The sequence below is a fragment of the Heptranchias perlo genome, chromosome 23 (assembly GCF_035084215.1).
Source record: "Heptranchias perlo isolate sHepPer1 chromosome 23, sHepPer1.hap1, whole genome shotgun sequence".
NCBI lineage: Eukaryota > Metazoa > Chordata > Chondrichthyes > Hexanchiformes > Hexanchidae > Heptranchias > Heptranchias perlo.
Genome location: NC_090347.1, coordinates 43,854,828 through 43,876,142, shown reverse-complemented (window position 1 = coordinate 43,876,142; position 21,315 = coordinate 43,854,828). Strand labels below are relative to the sequence as shown.

At 44.7% G+C, this 21,315-nt stretch overlaps 2 protein-coding genes across 5 annotated transcripts in view; one reads left to right on the top strand and one right to left on the bottom strand.

The window, feature by feature from the left end:
- The window catches only part of sap30bp (SAP30 binding protein), an 86,655-nt gene extending 85,590 nt beyond the window's left edge, over window positions 1-1,065 (bottom strand). The window contains exon 1 of the mRNA XM_068004391.1: window positions 940-1,065. Coding sequence (XP_067860492.1) covers window positions 940-1,018 — 79 coding nt within the window. The 5' untranslated portion in view covers window positions 1,019-1,065. The remainder of the gene's footprint in view (window positions 1-939) is intronic.
- A 44-nt stretch (window positions 1,066-1,109) lies between these two features.
- The window catches only part of recql5 (RecQ helicase-like 5), a 112,842-nt gene continuing 92,636 nt past the window's right edge, over window positions 1,110-21,315 (top strand). For 2 of the 4 annotated variants that reach the window (XM_068004390.1, XM_068004388.1), the window contains exon 1: window positions 1,110-1,377. In XM_068004390.1, the coding sequence (XP_067860491.1) occupies window positions 1,257-1,377 (121 nt within the window). In that variant the 5' untranslated portion in view covers window positions 1,110-1,256. The remainder of the gene's footprint in view (window positions 1,378-21,315) is intronic. The other 2 variants (XM_068004386.1, XM_068004387.1) reach the window with 2 other exon arrangements.

The window sequence follows — 21,315 nt, the reverse complement described above, 5'->3', positions numbered from 1 at the left end:
AGTACTGTACCCATGTTATACAGTGACAGACCTGTACCCACCAGTACTGTACCCCAGTGTTATACAGTGACAGACCTGTACCACCAGTACTGTACCCCAGTGTTATACAGGGACAGACCTGTACCCACCAGTACTGTACCCCAGTGTTATACAGTGACAGACCTGTACCCACCAGTACTGTATCCCAGTGTTATACAGTGACAGACCTGTACCCACCAGTACTGTACCCATGTTATACAGTGACAGACCTGTACCCACCAGTACTGTACCCCAGTGTTATACAGTGACAGACCTGTACCACCAGTACTGTACCCCAGTGTTATACAGGGACAGACCTGTACCCACCAGTACTGTATCCCAGTGTTATACAGTGACAGACCTGTACCCACCAGTACTGTACCCCAGTGTTATACAGGGACAGACCTGTACCCACCAGTACTGTACCCCAGTGTTATACAGTGACAGACCTGTACCCACCAGTACTGTACCCCAGTGTTATACAGTGACAGACCTGTACCCACCAGTACTGTACCCCAGTGTTATACAGTGACAGACCTGTACCCACCAGTACTGTACCCCAGTGTTATACAGTGACAGACCTGTACCACCAGTACTGTACCCCAGTGTTATACAGTGACAGACCTGTACCCACCAGTACTGTACCCCAGTGTTATACAGTGACAGACCTGTACCCACCAGTACTGTACCCCAGTGTTATACAGTGACAGACCTGTACCCACCAGTACTGTACCCCAGTGTTATACAGTGACAGACCTGTACCCACCAGTACTGTACCCCAGTGTTATACAGTGACAGACTGTTACCGCTCCGTCGCTCTGGGTGTTTCTGAGCCCCGATATGTTCAGATAATGGCAGCCAGCGCCCCCAAGACGATTAATTATTTTGGTCCCAGGGCCGTTCTGAATCCCCAGGCCTCACCTGTCTCCGTATCGGTGTCCGAGTCGGAATCCCCGGCGTAAGCCGTCAGAGTGACCAAAACGTTAGGCTTCGCCGCCATCTTTTTCGGCGCACTCTATGAACGTCACGCGTTCTGGATCTGCGCACGCGTACTCTTCCGGACGGAGCTGTGACGTCTCATCGCGCGTCGAATCACTAGTGACGGTGACGTCAGGCAGCTGCGTGCCGAGGCCGGCCCCGCCCCCTGACCGGCCCCGCTCCGAGCTGCCGGCGCCGCGGGCCGGGAGGGCAGGTCTCTGGGAGCAGAGTCGGGCCTGCCTCGGAGCTCCGTCCTTGCGATGTGCTCGCGCTTGGCCTCAGGCTCCAGGGACAGGGCCCGCTCGGCCCTCAGCCAAGTGTTCGGGTTTGAGTCGTTCCGATCGGACCGGCAAGAGAGCGCCGCCAGGGCGGTGCTGAGAGGTGAGAGGCGCCGGGTCCGGGTCAGAGCACGGCCCGGCGGGGGGGGGGAAACCGCCGTGTTACACCAGTGGGACCTGCGATACCCGTACCGGCTCAGCCGCGGCCTGGGGATAGGTCTCTTATCCTTGTGGTCAGGAGCTGGAGTTGGGGGACTGGGGCCTGGGATTAGGGGTTTATGTACTGAGGGCATGGGGGCTGGGGTATTGGCATGGGGGCTGGGGTATGGGTATGGGCATGGGGGCTGGGGTATGGGCATGGGGGCTGGAGTATGGGCATGGGGGCTGGGGTATGGGCATGGGGGCTGGGGTATGGGCATGGGGGCTGGGGTATGGGCATGGGGGCTGGGGTATGGGTATGGGCATGGGGGCTGGAGTATGGGCATGGGGGCTGGGGTATGGGCATGGGGGCTGGGGTATGGGCATGGGGGCTGGGGTATGGGCATGGGGGCTGGGGTATGGGCATGGGGGCTGGAAGACAGCTGGGGGTTAGGGAATTAGCTGTGAGGAGAGTTGGGCTGCTCAGGGGAGCTGGTTTCTGGGTCTTGAGCCTCACGGTTCTGCCCTGGAGCAGAGCTGGTCAGTGGGCTGCAGATTGTGGCTGAGCTGTTCATTCATTGTGATTCCCTGGAGCTTTGGCTGAAGGCACCTGGGAGAGCATGTTGAACTGTCGAAGAGTAGAATAAAATACAGGGGGAGTTCAGCTCCGCCACTGTAACACTAAAAGAAAGAAAATAATTGCATTTATATAGCGCCTTTCATGACCTCAGAACGTCACAGTGCTTTACAGCCAATTACATTCTTTTGAAGTGTAGTCACTGCTGTAATGTAATAAACGCGGCAGCCAATTTGCACAAATCAGGGGCCCACAAACAACAATTTGATGACCAGATAATCTGTTTTAGTGATGTTGGTTGAGGGATAAATATTGGCCAGGACACTAGGGAGAACTCCCCTGCTCTTCAAAATAGTCATGATGTGGAGATGCCGGTGATGGACAAATGTAAACAATCTTACAACACCAGGTTATAGTCCAACAATTTTATTTTAAAATCACAAGCTTTCGGAGATTATCCCCTTCGTCAGGTGATTCACCTGACGAAGGGGATAATCTCCGAAAGCTTGTGATTTTAAAATAAAATTGTTGGACTATAACCTGGTGTTGTAAGATTGTTTACTTCAAAATAGTGCCATGGGATCTTTTGCATCCACCTGAGAGGGCAGAAGGGACCTTGGTTTCATCTCTCATCTGAAAGATGGCACTTCCGATAGTGTAGCACAGCCTCTACTACGCTGAAATGTCAGCCTGGATTATGTGCTCAAGTCTCTGGAATGGGGCTTAAACCCACAAGCTTCTGACTGAGGAAAGATTGGATAGGCTGGGATTGTTTTCTATTGGAGTGGATAGGAAGGACCTATTTCCCTTAACCAGGGGGCATAGATTTAAAGTGATTGGTAGAAGGATTAGAGGGGAGCTGAGGAAAATTTTTTTCACCTAGAGGGTGGTGGGGGTCTGGAACTCACTGCCTGAAAAGGTGGTAGAGGCAGAAACCCTCAATTCATTTAAAGTGAAGGGCCGTAACCTACAGGGCTACGGACCAAGCGCTGGAAAGTGGGATAGAGGCTGGGTGGCTCATTTTCGGCCGGCATGGACACGATGGGCCGAATGGCGGCTTCCTGTGCTTAAATTTTCTATGATTCTAGATGAGAGTGCTACAACTGAGCCACGGCTGACATTATGCTGGTAGATATAGGTTTGTCACTGTGTAATACCAGGGTACAGTACTGGTGGGTACAGTTCTGTCACTTTATAACATGGGTGCAGTACTGGTGGGTGCAGGTCTGTTACTGTATAATGGGTACAGTATTAGGTACAGGACTGTAACTAATGCTGGTACAGTACTGTTGGGTTCAGGTCTTTTACTATATAACACTAGGGTACAGTGCTAGTGGATACAGGTCTGTCACTATAACACAGGTACATTAGTGGTGGGCAGAAGTGTCACTATAACACTGGGATACGCTACTGGTCTCACTGTATAGCACTGAGGTGCAATACTGGTGGCTACAGTTCTGTCACTATAACACGGGTACAGGTCTGTCACTATAATACTGGAGTACAGCACAGGTGGGTACAGGTCTGTCACTAATGGGTACACTACTGGTGGGTACAGGTCTGATTCTGTAATGGGTACACTATTGGTGGGTACAGGTCTGTCACTAATGGGTACACTATTAGTGGGTACAGGTCTGTCACTGTAATGGGTACACTATTGGTGGGTACAGGTCTGTCACTGTAATGGTACACTATTGGTGGGTACAGGTCTGTCACTGTAATGGTACACTATTGGTGGGTACAGGTCTGTCACTATAACATGCATGCAGTACTGGAGTGTACAGGTCTGTCCCTGTATAATGGGTACAGTACTTGAGTGTACTCTACCCATTGTATGACAGGTACAGTACTGATGGGTAAAGGACTGTCACTATATAATACTGGGTTATAGTACTGGTGGGTGTAGGTCTGTCACTATAATATTAGGGTATAGTCCTGGTGGGTTCAGGTCTGTCGCTATATGATACTGGATACAGTACTGGAGGGTGCAGGTCTGTCATTGTATGACGGGTACAGTACTGGAGGGCACAGGTCTGTCACTGGATGACGCTGAGGTGCAGTACTGGTCGGTACAGGTCTGTTACTGTATAACGGGTACAGTACTGCTGGGTACAGTTCTGCCCCTTGTAGTGGGACCAGTTCATGGAATGATCCAGCACTGAAACAGGCCATTCAGCCGCTCAAATCTGCATCCGTGTTTCCACGTGAACCACCTCGTTTATTCCCACTCTCCTTCCCTCCAATATTCCTCTTTTTCATGCAATTAATCTAATACCCGTTGAAAGTTGATGCACCGTGCTTCAATCAGGGTTTGTGGTAGATAATTCCACATTCTAAACACCCTCTGTGTGAAGACATTTTTACCAACTTCTTTAATTCTTTGTGATTCTTAGTTTACCCCCACACTTTGAATGTAAAGAATCTCTCACTTCTAATCTTGAAGACCTCTATCAGATTACTTTCAACCTTTCAGCTCCAGTGAAAAAGCCTCAACTTCTCAAGTTTCTCCTCGTAATTGTAACCCCTCATTGGTGGTAACATCCTAATGAATCGATGCTATGTGTTTTCCATTGCTTCTTTAGCCTTCCTATAATAGGATGCCCAAAACTATGCACAATACTCCAACTTCAGTCTAAATAAGGTCTTGTACAAGTTTGATTTCACCTCCTTGCTTTTGTATTCTATGCATCCAGATACAAAATCAATGCTTCTGATGGTCTTTTCTAATTGCACTGCCACCTTTAATCTCCTGTGCATCTGCACACCAATGTCCATCTGCTCCGTTAAAATCTTACCATTGAAGGTGGATATCCTTCACTCTTTTTAATTCCAAAATGTATTTGTTCACATTTTTCTACTTTGAACTCCAACTGTCCATCCTGCTAGCCTATCTACGCCCTCCTGCAGTTTATCATGATGCATGTCACGTAGCCCCTCTTCGATGTCTCAGCAAATGTCAATATTGGTCCTTTAGTTCGGAAGTTCAGGTCATTCATGTATTTGGTAAATGAGAGCAGCCTCAACGCAGACCCCTGTCTAACACCACTCGCCACATCTTTCAGTCAGAGAAATTACCTTTTGCCTTTGCTTTCTGTTCTCCATCATCTCTCTCCATGTGGCCAGTTTCCCCTCAATGCCTTGTGGCATTATCTTTGCCTGTATTCTTTTATCAACTGCTTTTAAAAATCCATATAAACAGCATCCAAGATATTTCTTTCAAGAATTCTACAACGTTGGTCAAACACAAGCTGCCTTTTAGAAATCTGCTGCCTGAACCCAATTAGCTCCTGTTTCTCTGAGTGCTCGGTAATTTCATCCCATATTATAGATTCTAGAGCTTACCAACAAGTAAACTAAGACTAACTGGTCTAGAATTTCCCCGTCTTGGGGAGTCACAGTTTGAGGGGATGAATTAAGAATATCATTCAACATTAAAAGGTATTGGCTTAAGTGTGATATTTCTTCTAGCGTGCTGATGTCATTGCACTGAGACCGGTATCTAAACTGTTGTGTTATTGTGAATTTGATCAGTGGTTATAAAAACATAGAAAATAGGAGCAAGAGTAGGCTATTCGGCCCTTCGGGCCTGCTCCGCCATTCAAAATGATCATGGCTGATCTTCTAACTCAGTACCCTGTTCCCGCTTTTTCCCCATATCCCTTGATCTCTTTAGCATTAAGAAATATATCTATCTCCTCCTTGAATACATCTAATGACTTGGCCTCCACTGCCTTCTGTGGTAGAGAATTCCACAGGTTCACCACCCTCTGAGTGAAGAAATTTCTCCTCATCTCGGTTCTAAATGGCATACCCCGTATCCTGAGATTGTGACCCCTGGTTCTGGACACCCCAGCCATCGGGAACATCCTTCCTGCATCTAGTCTGTCCAGCCCTGTTAGAATTTTATATGTTTCAATGAGATCACCTCTCATTCTTCTAAACTCGAGTGAATATAGGCCTAGGCGACCCACTCTCATACATCAGTCCTGCCATCCCAGGAATCAGTCTGGTAAATCTTTGTTGCACTCCCTCCATGGCAAGGACATCCTTCCTCAGATAAGGAGACCAAAACAGCACACAATACTCCAGATGTGGTCTCACCAAGACCCTGTATAACTGCAGTAAGACATCCCTGCTCCTGTACTCAAATCCTCTTGCAATGAAGGCCAGCATACCATTTGCCTTCCTAACTGCTTGCTGCACCTGAATGCTTGCTTTCAGCGACTGGTGTACAAGGACACCCAGGTCTCGTTGCACCTCCCCTTTTCCCAATCTATCACCATTCAGATAATTTGCCTTTCTGTTTTTACAACCAAAGTGGATAACCTCACATTTATCCACGTTATACTGCATTGGCCATGTTCTTGCCCACTCACTCAACTTGTCTAAATCACATTGGAGCCTCTTTGCATCCTCCTCACAGCTCACATTCCACCCCAGCTTCGCGTCGTTTGCAAACTTGGAAATGTTACATTTAGTTCCCTCATCCAAATGAATAGCTGGGGCCCAAGCACTGATCCCTGCGGTACCCCACTAGTCACTGCCTGCCACCCGGAAAAAGACCCGTTTCATCCTACTCTGTTTCCTGTCTGTCAATCAATTCTCAATCCATGCCAGTATATTCCCCCCAATCCCATGTGCTTTAATTTTGCACACTAACCTCTTGTGTGTCCCTTATCAAAAGCCTTCTGAAAATCCAAGTACACCACATTCACTGGTTCTCCCCTATCTATTCTACTAGTTACCTCCTCAAAGAACTCCAGTAGATTTGTTAAGCATGATTACCCTTTCATAAACCCATGCTGACTTTGTCCAATCCTGTTAATGCCCTCCAAGTGTTCTGTTATCACATCTTTTATAATATTTTATAGCATTTTCCCCACTACTGATGTTAGGCTAACTGGTCTGTAATTCCCTGTTTTTTCTCTCCCTTTTTTAAATAGTGGGGTTACATTTGCCACCCTCCAATCTGTAGGAACTGTTCGAGTCTATAGAATTTTGGAAGATGATCACCAATGCATCCACTATTTCTAGGGCCACCTCCTTTAGTACTCTGAGATGTAGATTATCAGGCCCTGGGGATTTGTCAACCTTTAGCCCCATTAATTTCCTTAGCACTTATTTTTACTAATACTGGTTTCCTTCAGTTCCTCCCTCTCTCTAGACCCTTGATTCCTTAACATTTCTGGCAGGTTATTTGTGTCCTCCTTTGTGAAGACAGAACCAAAGTATGTGTTTAATTGTTCTGCCATTTCTTTGTTCCCCATTCGAATTTCCCCTATTTCTGACTGTAAGGGACCTACATTTGTCTTCACTAATCTTTTTCTCTTAACATATTTATAGAAGCTTTTACAGTCAGTTTTTATGTTCCCTGCTAGTTTACTCTCATACTCTATTTTCCCCTCTTAATCAATCTCTTTGTCCTCCTTTGCTGAATTCTGAACTGCTCCCAAGCCTCAGGCTTGCCGTTTTTTCTGGCAATTTTATATGCTCCTCTTTGGATCTAATGCTATCCCTAATTTCTTTTGTAAGCCACGGTTGAGCCACCTTTTCTGTTTTATTTTTGCGCCAGACAGGAATGAATAATTGTTGTAATTCCTGCACACGTTCTTTAAATATTAGCCATTGCCTATCCACCGTCATCCCTTCATCCCTTTTAGTAAAGTTCCCCAATCTATCATAGCCAACTTGCACCTCATACTTTTGTAATTTCCTTTATTTAGATTCAGGACCCTAGTTTTGGATTGAACTACTTCACTCTCCATCTTAATGAGGAATTCTATCATGTTATGGTCGCTCTTCCCCAAGATTGTTAATTAATCCTTTCTCATTGCACAATACCCAGTCTAGGATCGCCTGTCCTCTAGTTGGTTCCTCAACGTATTGGTTGAGAAAACCATCACGTACACACTCCAGGAATTCCTCCCTCACAGTATTATTGCTAATTTGGTTTGACCAATCTGCATGTATATTAAAGTCACCATGATTATAGTTGTACCCTTCTTGCATGCATCTCTAATTTCCTGTCTAATGCCCTCCCCTACATCTCTACTACTGTTTGAGGCCTATAGACAACCCCTACCAACGTTTTCTGCCCCTTGGTGTTTCTTAGCTCCACCCATACAGATTCCACATTGTGATTTTCCGAGCCATTGACCTTCCTCACTATTGCATTGATTTCCTCCTTTACTAACAACGCTATCCCACCTCCTTTCCCTTTTTGCCTGTCCTTCCTAAATATTGAATACCCCTGGATGTTCAGTTCCCATCCTTGGTCACCCTGCAGCCATGTCTCTGTAATCGCAATTATATCATAACCGTTAATATCTATCTGCGCTGTTAATTCATCTACCTTATTGTGAATGCTTCGCGCATTTAGACACAATGCCTTTAGACTTGTCGTTTTAAGATTGCTAGTCATCTTAGTTTTATTTTGCACTATGGCCCTATTTGTTTTTCGCCCTTGTTTTCTCTGCCTTCCTCTATTGCTTCTTCCCTTTCTGTCTTTTGTTTCTAATGTGATATAGTTTATAGTGTTTATAGTGTGATGGCTGATTTGGGACTTGGAATTATCTCTCCATGCAGGAATATAGGAGTACACAGGGCTGGCAAAGACCATTTCAGTCCATCTCACTGGTCCCAGAGTTCAAAAACAGTTCAGGACGTACATCCCTCAATTTATTTATTTATTTTCTCACTCAATACCTCAATCGCCTTTCTGGGCAGTTCAGTCCACGCTATGTGTGAAATAGTGTTCTTTATTCTGTTCATTCAACAAACGTATAAATAATCCTACATTTTATCTTTTCATCCAAAGTCCCTCGGAGGAATATTGATAGTCCTTCAATCCATTCCCTCATGCTGACATAGCTATCATTGTCTTTGTCAAATGCACGAAAAACTGAAAAAAAAAAAATCCAAACTCAGATTAAGTATTTAAAGTTTACTTAAAATTATTGGGTCTATAGTAAAGGCCTGCAATGGACTTTGGGATTCACCATGTAAAGCAGGCCAGCTAAAGAAGTTAAACTTACCATGGGTTACATGCCAGGTATTGTATCTATAAAATACATAGGGGGATAAACTAATATTGAAATATTTAATTAAGAACAAAGTGGACAGTGCACTCGAAACTACCAGTAAGTGTTGGCCTCATCACCAGTCGCAATTCTCACGAGAAATAAAAAGTAAAACATGGCAGTACATCTTGCTGCTAGAACTCTGAAACAGCATAAATTACAGTTCTACCAATATTGCTTTATAACTTAAAGTTCGGGATAATTTGATGGTAACATAATTCCCGATTGCAGGTGAATAAAAATCCTGCACTTACATTTTGTGGGACATTATAGTGTGCAAAATGATTACGACGTTCACCTACATAACATAGAAAACTCGCCTGAACAGACACTTAAGAGCACGATGAAAGCATTGTTTGGGTTGCAGAAAAGGCTCATAATTCATGCCACTTTGCCTACCCCATCCACCACACGAATGAAATAGCTGCATAGACTAATATTAACATGTGCCATATGATAAGGCAAATATCCAGTTGCCAAATAACTATGTCCACGCTATGTGTGAAATAGTGTTCTTTATTCTGTTCATTCATTTCTCTTTTGAGCTCCATCCCATGTTACTTCCCGTTAACTCCGTGCACGACTATGCTTTGTCTTCTTTGAGTCAGCCAGTTGCCAATACACTTCAATAATTGCTCACTTGTTCCATGCTTTTGTACCTTGGACCAGCCTTCAATATGACACTACATAGCCTTGCTGAAGTCTAGATAAAAAGCGTCCATGGAATATCCTTTAGCCACTTCGTCAAAGAATCCTAACAGTTTGTTGGGCACAGTCTTCCTTACAAAGCCGTGCTGACTTGCCTTTATGACTTTGGTTCCTCTGAGTGTTTCACGATCCCCTTCTTCGGGACGATGTCTAACATTTCACCCATGACACATGACAGGCTTGCTGGGCTGTAACTTCGGGGATTGTCTTTTTGCCCTTTTTTTAAGATGAGTGTTACGTTCCCTTCTCTCCATCCTTTTGTATAACTCCCACTTCTATTGATTCTATGAAGATCCCTGCCAGAATGTGACCAATTTTGCTGGATATTTCCCTAAACACCCATGTGTGCAGACCATTTGGTCCTGGGTGCTCATTCTTATTTAGAACCTTCATTGTTTCCTTATCACTTCCTTGTCAGTAATTTGAAAAGGAAAAATTTACAGGGCTATGAAGAAAGAGCAGGGGAGTCTGGCTAATTGGATAGCTCATTCAGAGAGCCGGCACAGGCACGATGGGCTGAATTGCCTCCTTCTGTGCTGTATGATTCTATGACTTTGTATTGTCCTTAAAATTGCCACCTCATTTCCTGAAAATTCAACCCCCTGTTCTGGGAGAAAGTCAGTGGCTTCAAGTAGGTCAGACAAAGATATGAATGAATCAAATTGGAGAAATAGTCACGGTTAGGGCCCGAATTAGTACAAACAGCATTGATAAAAGTTTGACTCACAACTTATTTAGAAGCCAAGTACCTGATGCATGTGTACAAGTTATTTATTTAGTCATCGACTAAAAAACAGTGCAACTGCAGAGTTATCAGCACAGAGATAAAATCTGAATCTCACAGCCAGTTCTAGATGTGATTTACCTTTTTGTTAAATTGGGGAAACCTCACTGGAGGGCCAAGACCCCATAGGATGGGGTTATCGAACCTGTGACCTCTGAGCCCTGACAGCCCAACTCCAGAAGCCCACTCAACTCATCCCTATTTGTGCCACCATTTCTTATTTGTCGGTTCATACTGTTTGACCCTTGTGTGAGCCTAGTGGTTTGGAAAAGGCTGTTCTCAGCACTGTTGCCTCATTGGTGGATAAAGCCTCAATCAGGACACCATGATATTGAGATATCTGCGGATTAATGGGAACAGGGATTTACACTTAATATGTGGCTCGAGATTCCATGGTACACACCTATACAATTCAAGAGGGCAAAAGCTTAGGAATTCCATGGTTAGGACACCACTAAAGTTTAAGATAGGGCAGAAGATAAAATAAATTGAGTAATAGTTTGGGGACATCAAGCTTGGGTCTTAAAAATGACTGGATTGTAGGGAGGCTGAGGGAGGTGAAGAGTTCTGCAATTTTTTGGGACAGAATGAGTTGGAGGATGGGGCTGATTGGGATTTGAATGCACAGTATCAGAACACGCTGGATTAGCGAGACGAGATCACCTTTCCCCGATCACTTTAACCTACACTCTGTCACTACAGTTGAAGATCTGTTTTATTGTTGCACAAATATCCCTTACGGGGAAGTAACCTATAATAGCATCAATCCGCCATCTAGTACCTTGGAAAAGATGATTAAAAGTTCTTTGTTACAAGGTCATAACTACAGATTATAATTGAAGGTATATTGTAAAGATGATTACCCAGAATTTAGAAGCCTGGTCAGTTTAGTTATAATGATCACAATTGCAGTGCAGTACCTACAGTTATATTCCACCTTATCACATGGAAAGCTTTTGAAGGACTTGATATCATTCATTAATTACCTTTTGAATTGCAGTGATTGTTAATTTAGGCAAACATGGCAACCATTCTTTACTAGTTGAATGCACAATGTTGGGTAGTGTTAGTAATGGGAGGAATATTGGCCAATGCACTGGGAGATCTCCCTATCTTCAGATAGTGCTGCGAGATCTTCAGTGTCCATCTGAGTCAGTTGGGGTGCAACAGGCAGGTGAGGACTCGTTTAATGTCTCATCCAAAGGACAGCACTCCTGACAACGCAGCACTCCCTCAGCAGTGCATTGGAGTGCCAGCTTAGGTTATCGGGTTAAACCTGGCTCTACCTCCCGACCACTTCTCTTGATCCCTCGAATATTCGATTCTGTGAAATTTTATTAGTAGATTGTTCTGTGCAAGCCATTTCCCTCTGCCACCCATAACAACAAAACCAAAAATATCTGATGTTTTTACCACCAGTAATGTCCTTGACTTTGGGCACCAGCATTCTGTATTTGTTTGACTTCTCTGTCCAAGCTAAGTCAAGCGATTTATTATTATCTTCGAAACCCACAGTTACATCGACAACCGCTATGTCGTCGTCCTTATAAAGTATAATGTCCAGTTTCCAGAGCTTTCCATCATCCGTGTGTAATCTAGGTTCGATATACGCTGCCCAACTGTAACTTGTGACCTTATCTTTCAATTGTTCGAGGATCAGGTTGTGACACTTGATCCTCGCGTTCTTAACGTATAAACAACTATCCGAAATATGGGAAATCGTTTCATTGACCAAAGCTCCTCTTCTACACGACTTGATTGCCGTAGAGCTGCCAAGTGAAAGTGAATATCGAGTCGGACACAAGTTAGATCTCATTAATAGATTAGAAATAAACTGGCAATGCTTCAAACCAAACTCGTTACTAATCCAATTATTGGAGATTCTATCGTTATGATGATATGCATTATTCCGGAACCTTGGAATTGAGCAGTAGTCCATTTGTGATACTCCATGCTTCTCCATTCTCCATAGATATTAGATTCTCACTTTTTCCTCTTCTGGCGTTGTAGAGGATTCAATTCCCCTAGTTGATCTGTTTCACCCATAGTGAGGGAATTGTTGCCTTCCTCTGGCATCCGTCCACCTAACGTGGAAGAATATATGGTAACTTCCTGCAATATTTTATGTTGTTTCATACATTCAATATTGTTATGATTGTCCTGACCACGAAAATGGAAAGATGCTTTTAAAATTGGGTCCGAGGATTTTTCGAAAGCCATTGATTTCCTGACAATGGTTGAGGGAATTTTAAGTTTCTGTAGAAATAGATCAATGTCTCTATTCCTACTGTAAGGAAGTCAGTCACAAATGTGATTAGGTAGGTGTAAAATCTCCTTTACAGCTTTCTTTATTATACTATCCATCTTAATCAGCATATTTTGTGATGCTTCTTTTAGAGTTAGATGGAAATAAAAGTGAGGTATCATATGTTTTTAAGATTTCAGATTTTTGCATCGGTTTTAATTTGGTTGTCTTTAAATTCAGAATCCAGTCCTGTAACTTGTTAATCCAGTTATCCTCGGATATTCCGGCCCATGGATTGACTCGAGCATCAGGATATTTTTCTATATTGCCAGGTTTGATAAAATTGAGATCAGTGCCATTGATCTTCCATTGTTTAGCATGATTGTATAAAAATGTTATCCTACTGGAAGACATGTAAAATCTGGTGGTCTTTTTAACGTTAAACGATAGTCCGGTTTTCTTACAAAACGATTCAAAGATCCTTAAATTCACCTCCATTCCACTATAAGTAACACTCAAAATGGTAATGTCGTCGGCAAAGGCAAGGGCAGTACAAATAGTCTGACTATTTGTTGATTTCATGACTGCGCCGGATCCCTCTTTATCAAGTGTACATAACAATGGATTGATTTCGATATTAAAGAGAAGGGGCAATAGAGGATCTCCCTGTTTAACCCTTTTTCTGATTATTATTGGGTCAGTTTTGCGAGTTGCTCCTTCGACAACTGTAGTATTATATGTACAGAGGCTATCTATCATTTCAATAAAATCTTTCCTAATTCCCATTCTTGCCAATGAGTTTGTAATTAATTTATGTCCCATCAAATCAAAAGCTTTTGCCAAATCTACAGTGAGATTTTTCTTATGTTTAGAACCCTTTAACTTATTCTGTAAAATAGCTATATTCTAATTGCATCCCGATGTAGCAGCAACAAACCCCTTCTATCGTGGATTTAATATTATGGCCTCATTAATAAAATTATGGCCTCTAGACTTAAATAACCTGAGTAGCTTACGTCCGATAGTTCTCCAATTATTTATATCCTTTAAAATCTCGGATCTTCACTTTTAGGAATCAGTACTGTTCTTCAAAGTGTTCGGAATATATGATATTTGATGCATACTTTACGTCTGTCTTCACAAAAGAGGGGGGGTGATACAGAGATTGTAGTTGAGGAGGAGTGTAAAATATTGGATGGGATAAACATAGTAAGAGAGGAAGTATTAAGGGGATTAGCATCTTTGAAAGTAGATAAATCACCAGGCCTGGATAGAAACATAGAAAATAGGAGCAGGAGTAGGCCGTTTGGCCCTTCGAGCCTGCTCCGCCATTCAATACGATCATGGCTGATCCTCTATCTCAATACCATATTCCTGCTCTCTCCCCATGATGCCTTTTGTGTCTAGAAATCTATCTAGCTCCTTAAATGTACTCAGTGACTTGGCCTCCACAGCCTTTTGTGGTAGAGAATTCCACAGGTTCACCACCCTCTGAGTGAAGAAATTTCTCCTCATCTCAGTCCTAAATGTCCTACCCCGTATCCTGAGACTGTGACCCCTCATTCACCCAGCCAGGGGAAACATCCCCTGTATCCCTGAAATGTATCCCTGGCTGTTAAGAGAAGCAAGGGAGGAAATAGCAGAGGCTCTGACCATCATTTTCCAATCCTTCCTGGCTACAGGCATGGTGCCGGAGGATTGGAGGACTGCTAACATTGTACCATTGTTTAAAAAGGGGAGAAAGAGTTAGACCGAGTAACTATAGGCCAGTCAGTCTAACCTCGGTGGTGGGCAAGTTATTTGAATCGATTCTGAGGGACAGCATAAATCGTCATTTAGAAAGGCACGGGTTAATCAAGGACAATCAGCATGGATTTGTCATGGGAAGGTCGTGTCTGACTAACTTGATTGAATTTTTTGAGGAGGCGACAAGGATGGTCGATGAGGGTGGCACGTTTGATGTAGTGTACAAGGATTTTAGCAAGGCTTTTGATAAGGTCCCACATGGCAGTCTGGTCAAAAAAGTAAAAGCCCATGGAATCCAAGGGAAAGTGGCTAGTTGGATCCAAAATTGGCTCAGTGGCAGGAAGCAAAGGGTAGTGGTTGACGGGTGGTTTTGTGACTGGAAGGCAGTTTCCAGTGAGGTCCCGCAGGGCTCAGTACGAGGTCCTTGCTTTTTGTTTTATGTATTAATGATTTGGACTTGAATGTGGGGGGCTTGATCAAGAAGTTTGCAGATGATACAAAAATTGGCCGTGTGGATGATAGTGAGGAGGAAAGCTGAAGACTGCTGGAAGATATCAATGGACCGGTCAGGTAGGCGGAACAGTGGCAAATGGAATTTAACCCGGAAAAGTGCGAGGTGATGCACTTTGGAGGGACTAACAAGGCAAGGGAATACACAATGAATGGGAGGACCCTAGGCAAGACAGAGGGTCAGAGGGATCTTGGTGTGCAAGTTCACAGATCCCTGAAGGCGGCGGAACAGGTAGATAAGGTGGTAAAGAAGGCATATGGGATACTTGCCTTTATTAGCCGAGGCATAGAATATAAGAGCAAGGAGGTTATGATGGAGCTGTATAAAACACTGGTTAGGCCACAGCTGGAGTACTGTGTGCAGTTCTGGTCGCCACACTACAGGAAGGATGTGATCGCTTTGGAGAGGGTGCAGAGGAGATTCACCAGGATGTTACCAGGGCTGGAGCGCTTCAGCTATGAAGAGAGACTGGGAAGATTGGGTTTGTTTTCCTTGGAGCAGAGGAGGCTGAGGGGGGACATGATTGAGGTGTACAAAATTATGAGGGGCACAGATAGGATGGATACTAAGGAGCTTTTTCCCATCGTTGAGGGTTCTATAACAAGGGGACATAGATTCAAGGTAAAAGGCGGGAGGTTTAGAGGGGATTTGAGAAAGAACTTTTTCACCCAGAGGGTGGTTGGAGTCTGGAACTCACTGCCTGAAAGGGTTGTGGAGGCAGGAACCCTCACAACATTCAAGAAGCATTTGGATGAGCACTTGAAATGCCATAGCATACAAGGCTACGGACCAAATGCTGGAATATGGGATTAGAGTAGACAGGGCTGACGGCCGGCGCGGACACGATGGGTCGAAGGGCCTCTCTCCGTGCTGTATAACTCTATGACTCTAAGTGTGAGGTAATGCATTTGGGGAGGGCAAACAAGCCAAGGGAGTACAGAATAAATGGGAGGATACTGAGAGGTGTAGAGGAACAGAGGGACCTTGGAGTACATGTCCACAGATCCCTGAAGGTAGCAGGACTGGTAGATAAGGTGGTTTAAAAAGGCATATGGAATGCTTTCCTTTATTAGCTGAGGCACAGAATGTAAGAGCAGAGAGGTTATGCTGGAACTGTATAAAACACTGGTTAGGCCACAGCTTGAGTACTGCGCACAGTTCTGGTCACCACATTACAGGAAAGATGTGATTGCACTAGAGAGGGTACAGAGGAGATTTACGAGGATGTTGCCAGGGCTGGAGAATTTTAGCTATGAGGAAAGATTGGATAGACTGGGATTGTTTGCTTTGGAACAAAGGAGGCTGAAGGGAGATTTAACTGAGGTATATAAAATTATGAGGGGCCTAGATAGAGTGGATAGGAAGGACCTATTTCCCTTAGCAGAGGGGTCAGTGACCAGGGGGTATAGATTTAAAGTAATTGGTAGAAGGATTAGAGGGTGGTGGGGATCTGGAACTCACTGCCTGAAAGGGTGGTAGAGGCAGAAACCCTCAGCTCATTTAAAAAGCACTTGGATGTGCACTTGAAGTGCCGTAACCTACAAGGCTACGACTCAAGTGCTGGAAAGTGGGATTAAGCTGGATGGCTCTTTTTCGGACAGCACGGATTCGATGGGCTGAATGGCCTCCTTCTGTGCCGTAACTTTCTATGATTCTGTGATTCTATATGACTACCTCCTTGCTGTCAGACTGTTTGTCTGACTTCAAGTCTTGCATGAGTTACAACTTTGTTCAGCTCAACATAGGGAAGGTTGAACCCATGGCCCCGTCGCAGCTCCACTTCTTTGTTACCAATTCCAATCCCCTCTCTGGCCATTCAGGCTGAATGAATCCGTTCACAACCTTGAGGTTCTGTTCAACTCTGAGCTTAACTTTAAATACCACAGACTGTCCATCACCAAGGCCACTTGCTTCCATCTCTGCGTTGTTGCATCTGCCACTTTCTCTCTGCCACTATAACCCTTATCCATGCCTTTGTCATCTCCAGGTTCAATTGTTCCAACATTCTCCTTGCTGGCCTCCTATCCTCCGCTCTTAATAAACTCTTGTCTAAAGCTGTGCCCCATGTATCCTGTCCCGCTCTCCCATGACCCACTGTCCTCACTGACCTATGTTGGTTACCTCTCGCCCAGGCCATTACATTTAAAATCCTCGTTCTCATCTGTTCTTCCTTCCATGACTTCACCCCATGCACTCTCGCTGTAGTCTATACCAGCTCTAGATCCCCTCCAAATGCTCCGTTGCTTTGATAGCGGCCTTCTGTATGTCCTCCCTCCCCACTGGTGACAGCTTTCGGCTGCCTTGGAGGTCCCTCCCTAGATTTCTTAGCTCCCGCCACCGCGCTCTCCACCTTATAGCAACTCAGCTCTTCAGCTTTCGGTCATCCTCCTAAGCCCTTTCTGCCTTTCTGGCATGGCATCTGTTTCCTTTCCACCTATTTGTGTTTATTTCGTTAAAGGCGCTATATAAATGCGTTGGTGAAAGCCCTCATGACTCAGTCACGAGCACTACCAACCAAGCCAAGCTGACCCAAACTGAATATATCAACCAAGTTAGAAATCAGATAACCTATTCCCTCATGACCTTGTGTAGTGCTGAGCCATACAGACTAAAACAGCTGAGCTTGGTTACCTGACCTCAGGATGGGAGCAGTTGGAGTTCTGCACATGTTCTGAGCATTCCCTATGGGAAAATCAGCCAGGTTTCTGCTCCTGATAGTTGTCCAGTGACCCCTGTTGGAATGTGTGTGAGGACATCAAGTATGGGGAGCACCAAACTCTCGTGTGATGCCTGCCGTGGTTCAATAGCTGACTTGCACTCACTATTCGGACTCTCATGAAAGTACCACAGGGCAATAGGCACCTGTACAACCTGTATTGTAATACTTAGTGTTAAATCCAAACCTGGTGACTTAAAGTAGATAAGTCACCCAGTCTGGATGGGATGCATCCTAGGTTGCTGAGGGAAGTAAGGGTGGAAATTGCGGAGGCACTGACCATAATCTTCCAATCATCCTTAGATTTAGGGGTGGTGCCAGAAGACTGGAGAATTTCAAATGTTACGCTCTTGTTCAGTAAAGGGTGTAAGGATAAACCCAGCAACTACAGGCCAGTCAGTTTAACCTCGGTGGTGAGGAAGCTTCTAGAAACGATAATCCAGGACAAAATTAACAGTCACTTGGACGAGTGTGGATTAATAAAGGAAAGCCAGCACGGGTTTGTTAAAGGCAAATTGTGTTGAACTAATTTGATTGAGTTTTTTGATGAGGTAACATGGAGGGTTGATGAGGGCAATGCAGTTTTGTATATGGACTTTCAAAAGGCGTTTGATAAAGTGCCGCATAATAGGCTTGTCATCAAAGTTGAAGCCCATGGAATAAAAGGGCAGTGGCAGCATGGATACGAAATTGGCTAAACGGTTGTTCTTTGGACTGAAGGAAGGTATACAGTGGTGTTCCCCAGGGGTCGGTACTAGGACCAGTGCTTTTCTTAATATATATCAATGACTTGGACTTGGGTGTACAGGGCACAATTTCAAAATTTGCAGATGACACAAAACTTGGAAGTGTAGTGAACAGTGAGGAGGATAGTGATAGACTTCAAGAGGACATAGACAGGCTGGTGGAATGGGCTGACACGCGGCAGGTGAAAGAGGAGAGGCAATAGAAACTAAAGGGTATAATTCTGAAAGGGGTGCAGGAACAGAGAGACCTGGGGGTATGTGCAAAGGTCGATGAAGGGTGGCAGGGCGAAAGCTGTTAATAAAAGCATACGAGGATGCAGAAGAGATTTACTAGAATGATTCCAGGGATGAAGGACTTCAGTTACGTGCATAGACTGGAGAAGCTGGGGTTGTTCTCCTTAGAGCAGAGGTCGAGAGGAGATTTGGTCGAGGTGCTCAAAATCATGAGGGGTCTAGACAGAGTGGATAGAGAGAAACTGTTCCCATTGGCAGAAGGGTCGAGAACCAGAGGACATAGATTTAAGGTGATTGGCAAAAGAACCAAAGGCGACATGAGGAAAGGTTTTTTTACACAGCGAGTGATTATGATCTGGAATGCACTGCCCGAGGGGGTGGTGGAAGCAGATTCAATCGTAATTTTCAAAAGGGATTTAGATAAGTACATAAAAGGAAAAAAATTGCAGGGCTACGGGGAAAGAGCGGGGGATTGGTAGTAACAGGATTGCTTTTGCAGAGAACCGGCACGGGCTCGACGGGCCGAATGGCCTCCTTCTATGCTGTAATCTTCCTATGATTCTATTTTCTTACACTCCTACTGCAGCCCAGCCGAGATCAGCCATCTCAGCACAGTGAGCGTCAGACCTGGAGGTATTACGGTTTCTATGGAAACCGTATAATCACCAGAGCTCCCCTCAGTGCAGCCTTTACTGAATGGGTGTGTCTTTGTATTCGAGCAGTGAGTGATACTGGGCTGCGGGCGAGCGCCTGACCTTAACGGTGTGCAAGAACTGATTAAACTAATGACTGAAGCACAAGTTGGATGTTATTGCAACTTAAAAGTATTGAATAAATTCTGAAATGTGTTCCTTTATTTTATTTTTTTCATCTTTCTGATGCAACTACACAAAATTATCCATCAAGACTTGAGCTTCTGGAAACTGCTGCCTTCATCCTCATCCAGTTTACAGGAGTGGATTGCAGATTGTGCTGCCCTCACAGGGTGTGTAGCTGCATTGACCTGATGGCTCACTGACTCCACGTGACCCTGGCACTCTGTTCAGCTGCTGCAGAAAGTTTGCTCTATGATAGCAGTTACCCACAGTCTGACTGCTTTTTTCTCCAGTCCACCACTTTGCTCCTTATCCTTTTTAACTGGACGCTGTACTGGCTCAAAAATTCCTTGTGTAGAACTTCCCATGTGTGCCACTGCATGGGTCCCATCTACATCTCTCTGCAAAAAAGAAATACTGAGGTCCCTACGCCTAAGGGGAGTTTGGAAAACCCTTGGGAGGACTTCCCTGTGCCTGAGGAGAAGGCTGGAAAGTGCTTGGGGAGTAGGAGCTGGGCTATGGGAGAGATATGGCACATTACACAGTAGGAGCTGGGCCGAGGAGAGAATTGGTGCCTTACACAGTAGGGGCTGGACTGGGTGGTGGGAGGGAATGATATGGTGCCTTACACAGTAGGAGCTGGACTGGTGGGAGGGAATGATATGGTGCCTTACACAGTAGGAGCTGGACTGGTGGGAGGGAATGATATGGTGCCTTACACAGTAGGAGCTGGACTGGTGGGGGGGAATGATATGGTGCCTTATATAATTGGAGCTGAATTATGGGGGACATATGGCGCCATTTACAGTAGGAACTGGATTAATGGCGAGATATTGCACTTTATACAGTAGGAGTTGGAGTGATGGGAGATATGGTGCCTTATATAATAGGAGCTGGACTTGGGTGGGGAGGGGGAGAGATATGGTGCATTATACAGTAGGAACTGGGTTCTGAGCAATATATGGTGACTTATACAGTAGGAGCTGGGTTGTGGATGAGGTATGGGACCTTATTCAGTAGGAGCTGGGCTGAGGAGAGATATAGTGCCCTTATACAATAGGAGCTGGATTATGAAGGAGATATGGCACCTTATACAGTACAAGCTGGGCTATTAGGGTGATATGGTACCTTATTGAATCATAGAATCGTTAGAGCACAGAAGGAGGCCATTCGGCCCGTTGAGCCTGTGCCGGCTCTTTGTAACAGCAACCCAGTTAGTCCCATTCCCCCGCTCTTTCCCTGTAGCCCTACAAATTTTTTGCCTTCAAATTAAAAGCTTCCAAGGTTAAACTGACTGGCCTGTAGTTGCTGGGTTTATCCTTACACCCTTTATTGAACAAGGATGTAACATTTGAAATTCTCCAGTCCTCTGGCATCACCCCCATATCTAAAGAGGATTGAAAGATTATAGCCAGCACCTCTGCAAATTCCACCCTTACTTCCTTCAGCAATCTAGGATGCATCCCATCCGGACCGGGTGACTTATCTACTTTAAGCATAGCCAGCCTTTCTAGTACCTCCTCTTTATCAATTTTCACCCCATCCAGTATCTCAGCTACCCTCCCCTTTTACTGTGACTTCGGCAGCATCTTCTTCCTTGGTGAAGACAGATTCAAAGTACTCATTTAGTACCTCAGCCATCTCCTCTGCCTCCGTGCGTAGATCTCCTTTTTGGTCCCTACTCGGCCCCACTCGCCCTCTTACTACCCGTTTACTATTTATATGCCTGTTGAAGACTTTTA